The following is a 7,681-nucleotide window of genomic DNA, read 5'->3' as shown; positions in this document are numbered from 1 at the left end:
CTCAAAAAAAAAAAAAAAAAAAAAAAAAAAGGAAGAAAAGAAACAGTAAAATCTTATCATTTGGTGAATATAGAAGACAGTGTTGAGTGAAGTAAGCCAGACTTTGAAAGACACACACTATATATCCTCACTCAATTTTTACCAAATATTTGCACTCTGGCAGAAACTGAGAGCTCTGAAGATATGATAGTAGAGAGGATGAGTGTAGATACCAGATACTACTGTAAGGGAGGTGAGTGGATGGTAGAGGGTAGGTGAGGTGCAAAAGGAAATAACACTTAGCAGGCAAAAAATAAGTTCTCTGCTGAAAAAAAAAATATATATATAGTATACACCATGATGGACAGTTTATGTAAAATGTGAAATAAATCTGAAAAATTAAACAAATAATAGGAGGTTCCATGCAATGGACTTTGGAAAGCAGGTCTAAGACAATGAGAAATCACTGAATAGTTTTTAAGGACAGTAAAATGACAGAGTTTATATTTTAAAAGGTCTTTCTGGGGAGGGATGTGAAGAGCATGAATTAGAATGTGAGGGCCAACCAGCTACTAAGGAAATAATTGTAGGAGCACTTGGAATGTGCACATGTAATGTGTAGCTGCTTTTCTAGTGATAATGGGAAAGGTCCTACAGATCTTTAGGTGGTAAAATTGCATGGATTTAGGAGGTAAACAAATGATGTGGGCAAACGAGAAGGAGATACCTGAGAATGGCTCCAGAATTTACACTGGGGTGGTTTAATTCATGTACAGGAAGACACAGTCACTGAAACTACCCTTCAGATGGTTCTGTAAATTAAGTACAGTGAATAACAGAACACACTTTGTCATAACAGTGTCTTAAATGTAGATACGATATAATCCAACCCCTCCCCCTTTTTTAAAGACATGGTTTTGTCATGCCATGATCCTCCTGCCTCAGACTCACAGCCAAGATTACAGACACATGTCATGATACTTGGCTCTTTTTTCAACATGGTCTTACTCTGTTGCCCAGGATCCTCCTGCTTCAACCTCCAGAATGACTGGAGTTACAGGTAAGGACCACCATGCTTAACCTTTCGATGGAACTAGGGAGTGAACTCCAGTCTCCCATGTGGTCCCAACCTGTGAAGCAATGGCCTTTTAGCACATCACACCACCATGGAGGAGGCCCGCAAAGCAATTTTACATACATTTTGTCTTCATAGGAACTTTATGTTTTCATAGTGTTATCATTTCCTAAAACAAAAAAAAAAATAAAGTGCAAAGAAGTCACAGGATTTCTGAGCAAGTAAGTTAGACAAAGATAACTTAAACCCATGTTTCCTGATCTACAATCGTTCCATTCTATGAAGTATCATATTTCTTCAATCTGAGAAAAATGACCATTTCAGTAGATAAATTTCAAATAAGATGAAATATGAGAAAACCTCTAGTAAGCAATCATTATAATATCTATCCCAGGAAATATCCTTCTCCATCACATAGTTTATGATTTTACCTATATTTTTGCTGTGTGTTTTTGTTGGATTTCCCTCTTACAGCAATGACAATATGCTCCACAAATGCAGAAATCACTGCATTTTACTTATCTCTTTATTTCTTCTTCCTTTTTTTTTTTTTTCTTATTTGGAGGTTTATTTACTTATGTCTTCCATGAAAGAGAGATTGAAACAAAGATAGAGAGACAGGCACCACCCTCAAAGCCTTCATGCCACAGTCCGACTCCATCAGCCATCGAGGATCATGGGCACACACATGACCCCAAGTGCACTGTAGGTATAAACATGCAACCTTCCTGGTGGATCCAGTTGCAGTGGTATCGTGCTGCCACCTAGGCCCTCTTATTTCTTCTTTTACTCCCCTTCTTCTTTTCCTTCCTTTGATCCTTACATCCTTACGCCCTCCTTTCATTCTGTACAGTCTCTCTTCCCAGTCTTTCCTGTCATTTTTTTAATTTTAGTTTTATTTCTTTTTTGTAAATTATTATCTCTCCAATCCAACTATGAACTCCTTGAAACTCTATCTTAATGATTCACATTTCTCAAAAGCTCAATAAATATAGCTTAGTGCACTGAAAAATGGAGCTTTTGAGAAATGTGATAGAAAACACACCCTTCTCTTTTATGCAACCAATAGAAATATTCAATACTTCTCATCTATTTAAAATTCTTCAAGTATACCATGCTGTTTCCTTTTTTTTTTTTTTTTTTTTTTTTTTTAAGAGACAGACATTTTGCTATAGGGCATGCGTACTCACCAGAGACACAGAAAGCAAGAAATGACCCCTTTTGGGCAGGGGGTACGGTTGGGGTGGGGTGACCACAGTCCCTTTTCCATTCTCCTCTTAGGTTTTTGGGCACACATGCACACACAGCTGGTATGAGTTTTAAGCCTCCGGGTCTAGGACTCGAACCATAGTCAACTATGTAGGAGTTCAGCGACATAACCATTACACAATCCACTGGTCTCTCATTTCTTTTCTTAATTTCTTTCTATGCCTTCCTCTTGTTTCTATTTTCTGATAGACTTGTGTCCAACATAAATGATCTGGTCAGCATTCGCATCCCCTTAGGCCTGTTTCTTCTTCTTCCTTCCTATAAAGTGAACATGGTGCCTAGATGCAGAAAAGCCATAAGCAATTGTGGGAGGGAAAGACACAGATAGTGGAACACGGAGTGAAGCCATGACAAGAGCATAACTGAGTCCAAAGTGGCCAGGTCTGCCCACTCCCAGATGTCTTCCCGTTAAGAGAGAAAGACACCCATTGGGTGAAACAGAGCATCACCAGTGTGAGTGCTCAAGTCTTCTGATGCTCTTCTGCCAGACTTCCTTAGATAAAACTTCCTCATATCTTGATATTCCTACAACATTTCATCTTTAATTAGAATCTTTTTGTTTATTCCTCTATGTTAGACTAGTCTGTTGGATTATGAGTTCTTCGTATACAATGACTATTACTTGTGTGTATTTTTCTTCCAGAATCCTGCAATGGAGCCTCATTACAATAGGGACTAAGTAAAAGTTTTCTTCATTCAATTGAATTGGACTCAATTCTACCAGTCAATTACCTGGAAAAGGCGATCTATAAGGGAATGGCCATTCTTCTGTCCTTCTTAACCAAAGCTCTTTATTTGCTATAGTGATGGGTTACAACACAGAACTATGCATGAGAAAGAATTCATTCTGTCCATACACTACAGAGTAGAGATCTGTCATTTTGTCTGACATTCATTCTCTTGACATCCATTCTTTTATATTAATCTTCTTTCTCAGTATTAATTTTCCATTTGTAGAGCCCTTTTCCCTACTCTCAATCCAAGTTTCCACTGCCAAAATCTGACACATAACCTCATCCTTCCCTTTGAGTGTTTTCCAACACTCTGGCCATTGTCATCGCCTCAGTATTTGACCCAAGATAGGCTGGGGACATCATTCTGGGATTTTGTTGGCCAGTCGATTGGTGAGGGTAAATTCAACGTAAACCAGGATCTGCCACGAATCGTAGCGTGAGATCACAAGTCTGCGAATGGAGCTAGAGAGGCGAACCATAACAAAGAAATTGAGGATGAGAAGGGCCAAGCTCTGCATGTGGTATTTAAGTTCTTGGGCCAAGAACACAATCCCTTAAATCAGACTGGCACTAATAAACACAAACGGTGTGGGCCTTAGGCAAAATTACTTAACCACTATTTCCTCATGTGCAAAGTGAGGATAATAGTTACTATAGTTTGAATGTGTCCTCCAAAGTTCGTGTGCTATAAACCTGATCCCCGAGGCAGAGGTGTTGGGAGGAAGGACTTAAAGGGAGGTGTTTAGGACACAGGCCCACCCCTTATGAAGGAATTAATGCTGTCATTGTGGAAGTGGGTGCATCATTGTAGAAGTGGGTTCCTTATAAAAGATTGAGTCTGAGCCCACTCATCGTTTCCCCACACTCTGTTGCTCTTCTGCCATGGAATAAGAAGGCCTTTGCCAGGTGTTGGGCACCTCAATCTTGGACTTCCCAGCTTCGAGAACATTGAGGAAATTATTATCTGTTATTTATACGTCACCTAGTCTGTAATATTTTGTTACAGCAACACAAAACAGACTAAGAAAATAATAGTATGTTAATTTAATTCTCATCAAGGATTAAATAAAATAGCACCTATAAAGAGCATAGAATAGTGCCTGATACACAGTGGGTGATAAATAAATGTTTGCTTTAATTAATATAGATTATTTGTTTATCCATGGCCTTGGAGTTGCATCTAGTAGTAACTCCTCTTTTTGCTTAAGCTGATTTGAGTTGGGTTCCTTTCACTTGCATCCAAACGAGTCTTATCTAATACAGTTAATAAAAAGCATAAAGCCCCAGGGTATATATGTTTATGACAGGCCAAATCTTTTTCTTTGGGCTGAGGTATGGAAAGACAATTGAATCAACTGAGTTTGGACCATCTGGCTCTCCTTAGTTGATGTGTATGTTATCCGAGGTCTCTGCTCCTCCCCCCTTAGTTAGGAAAAGAGTTTTCCTTAGCACCATCTGATTTATTCACTAAAATACTCCTTTTTCTATGTTGTGTGTTAATAATATCTCTGGCATGAAGACATTCGTAAAATCACATAAAAATACAAAAAGTGTGGAATCAAACATTTAAGGACAGATAAAAATGAAAGCATTTCTATAATTAAAATGTATGTTCAGTTGTTTATATTTAAGCCTTAGCTGGAAACTTTTTCTATACTAGTTTAAAGTAAATAATATTATTACTAAGCAGCCTACACACTAAATAGCATACTTTTCTGGGTGTAGATTTCTGGAGGGATATGCAGGGGATTTGCATGCTTAATTCCCATTAGCACCTGTCACTGGGATTTATTATCCCAGAGTTAATACTCCACTTGCTGCAGCCAAGAAAAAGGAAGCCCTTGTACATGGGCTTAAATGGAGCTTTTTATTTTTCAAAATGGGATGAATTTCATGTTTGTTCTTTAAACGCCTGCAGTATTCCAACTCTAAAAAGTCATATTCAGATAAATTTGGGGTGATAATTTGTCCACCCTTGATTTTATTCAACAACTAAAAAAAGACTACTCATAATTTAAAAATGTGTCTGGGGCAGATAATCAAGGCTCTGTTCAGTGTAAAACTCCATCAGCTCTCATTCCTGTACTCGATATGTAATCAGCATTTATTGATCATCTATTATGTCCCAGGCTGTTTAGATACTGTATATAGACTGTTAGACATACTATCAATAAAAAATAAAGGACCCTCCCCTTGACACGCATATATTTTATTGGAGAGTATATATACATATACCCATACACATTTAGGTACACATATACTATATACATATACAATATGTGTACTTACACATATACAATATGTGTACCTAAATAGTATATGTGTACCTATTGTATATGTATATAGTATATGTATACCTAAATGTGAATATATAAAATAGGTGCTATGAAAATCAAAGCAGGTGAATGCAATCCAGGGTGATGGGTTGCTGCTATTTTAGGCAAGTTGGTAGAGAAGGCCTTTCTAAGCAGTGACATTTGAGTCCATAGCTGAGTGATATGGCAAACCTAGGCCCAGAAACCTATGAAACGTGGTGTTACCTTTCTCATAAGGGAAAAAAAAAAATGTGACAATCAATAAAAGCTAGGTAGGCTATTGAAACACAAGGCCAATTCCACCTACAAGCCGGACACTAGTTATCCTGTGTGCTCATGCCCTGGCTGTCCTCCATCTTGGGCTACTCTCTCCTTTTGCCACCTCAACTCCACATACCACTTCTCAAACCATTCTCTGCCCTCCTTAGGCCGAATTTCAGTATCAAATGACTTTCTCTGTCCTGCCTCTTATTCTTTCTTTCAAGGAATTCATTTCATGAAGTAACGGTCATTAAGCACCTCAATGTTCCAAACAGGAGTAGGTGACAGTTTCAACCTTCTTTAACTGTTGTAAACCTTGGGGGTTCTTCCCCGTGGGGCCTTTTTGGCAGTCAATCACCCGATATTGATTGCGCACTATCTATATATCACACTATGTTAGAAGCTGAGGGTGAAATACAAGGCTAGGTCTCTATGCTAAAAGAGTTAAAGTATCATTAGAAGAGAGTCAATAAAACTAAATGAATAAACAAATAATTTTGGATGTTGTCAACAGAGTACATGTAGGGTTTTTCTTATTATTTAAGCGATTGTCCTTATAAAGATAACTGCAACATATAATCTCTTTGATGATGTCATTCTCAAATCAGTGGGCAAGTTCTTAGTGGCCTACCTGTACCGCCAATGGTATTTACGGTATTTTGTAAATTAGCTTTAAATTCTTTCATTCACAATTGTCAGGTTGTAACCACTCAGGCCATGTGTCTAATAACTACAGACACAAACATGTTCCTCATCATCCAAAGCTCTGTTGAATAGCGCTGGTCTAGATACCATGAGGCCGATGGGAATTTCCACCAATGGTAAGAATAGCAGTTAACAATTTTATGTGTCAGACATTTTACAAATGTTTAAGTCATTTAATCTTTACGAAACCACGTAAGATAGTTACTGCTAATGGACCCACCCTGCAAATTAGGAAGTAGTAGCACTTAGCCTAATTGTTCAGTATCAGCCAGGGAGTAGCAGGAAATGTTAAGATTTGAATGCAGGCAGACCGACTCCAAACCTACCCTTCCAGCAAAATAGCAGTATATGTTGGTATGAGGAAGCTGAAGCAGGTGAAGACAACGGACAGGGGCAGGCAGAGCCCGGGTAGAAATAACTGGCCAGTTTTTCAATGTCTTTGGCAAATATGATCTCTTGAGATCTATCAGATTCACTCCAGACACGTCTTACTGGCTGGAAGTTTAGCTCAAACTGGGCAGTTAGAATTGTAAAATGTTAGAACCACAAACAACTACAACAACAAAAACCTTTGAAACTATCTAATAAAATATTGCAGTGAGGAAGAAACTGACACATGCAGAGATGATCGGACTGGCCCAGACAACCCCCGAGTTTCTGACCACAGCGAAAGGAGACCTCGAGTTCCCTCCGTGTTAACACATGGTCCCCTTGGCATCAAGAGCTTAACGTTTCCCTGCTATATTATTTATTAGTTGCGAACTACGTACACTACTCTTGGGAAGTGGCCTTCTTCCCCAAATGTTGGCTGTGCCAGTGTGTCGGCCTTGTCATTCATTCGCTTTCCTTTTGCCTAGTTCTCCTTGGTTCACACACCCGTTCTTCCAGTCCTCCACCATCTCAACAGGGATCCACGCCTGGGTCCTTAACGCTCGCTGTCAGTAATGTGGAAAACCTGTGCTAGGCTCCACCGTCTCTTCGAGCACCCGCAATTCGTGTGCAGTTCTTCCGGGGAAGTTTTCCAGGTCTCTCTTCACCCCCCTTTACATACTCAACCTTGCAGCCTCCAGGACGCACGCAAAGAAAGCACTGTTGACAACCGAGTTTCCATGGAGCCGTGGGATTCTGTTCCGCTGTAGAGGGCACAGGCTCTCAGGGCAGCCAGCACCCGCCTGGTGCTGACAACCCCACGACAGCAGTGGGGCTGTGGCACTGCTGGAGCTTCTCATCTTCGTCCCCAGCACGCAGCGCTTGTTGGAGCTCGCGCCCGCCTCAATCAACTGCAGACCCGAAGTCATCCGGCGAGTCGGGTCGCTGCGAGTCTGGCTCGGCTCCGCCGGCTG

The 7,681-nt window shown here is 39.9% G+C and overlaps 1 protein-coding gene across 1 annotated transcript in view; it reads left to right on the top strand.

Moving 5' to 3' along the window:
• Positions 1-7,282: 7,282 nt before the first annotated feature.
• Positions 7,283-7,681, top strand: part of UNC5C (unc-5 netrin receptor C) — a 422,503-nt gene continuing 422,104 nt past the window's right edge. Inside the window, exons 1-2 of the mRNA XM_006152415.2 lie at positions 7,283-7,363; positions 7,478-7,663. Of these exons, the coding sequence (XP_006152477.1) occupies positions 7,283-7,363; positions 7,478-7,663 (267 nt within the window). The remainder of the gene's footprint in view (positions 7,364-7,477; positions 7,664-7,681) is intronic.

This window comes from Tupaia chinensis, unplaced genomic scaffold, assembly GCF_000334495.1.
Source record: "Tupaia chinensis unplaced genomic scaffold, TupChi_1.0 Scaffold000353_1, whole genome shotgun sequence".
Lineage (NCBI taxonomy): Eukaryota > Metazoa > Chordata > Mammalia > Scandentia > Tupaiidae > Tupaia > Tupaia belangeri.
This window is presented reverse-complemented; position numbering and strand designations above follow the sequence as displayed.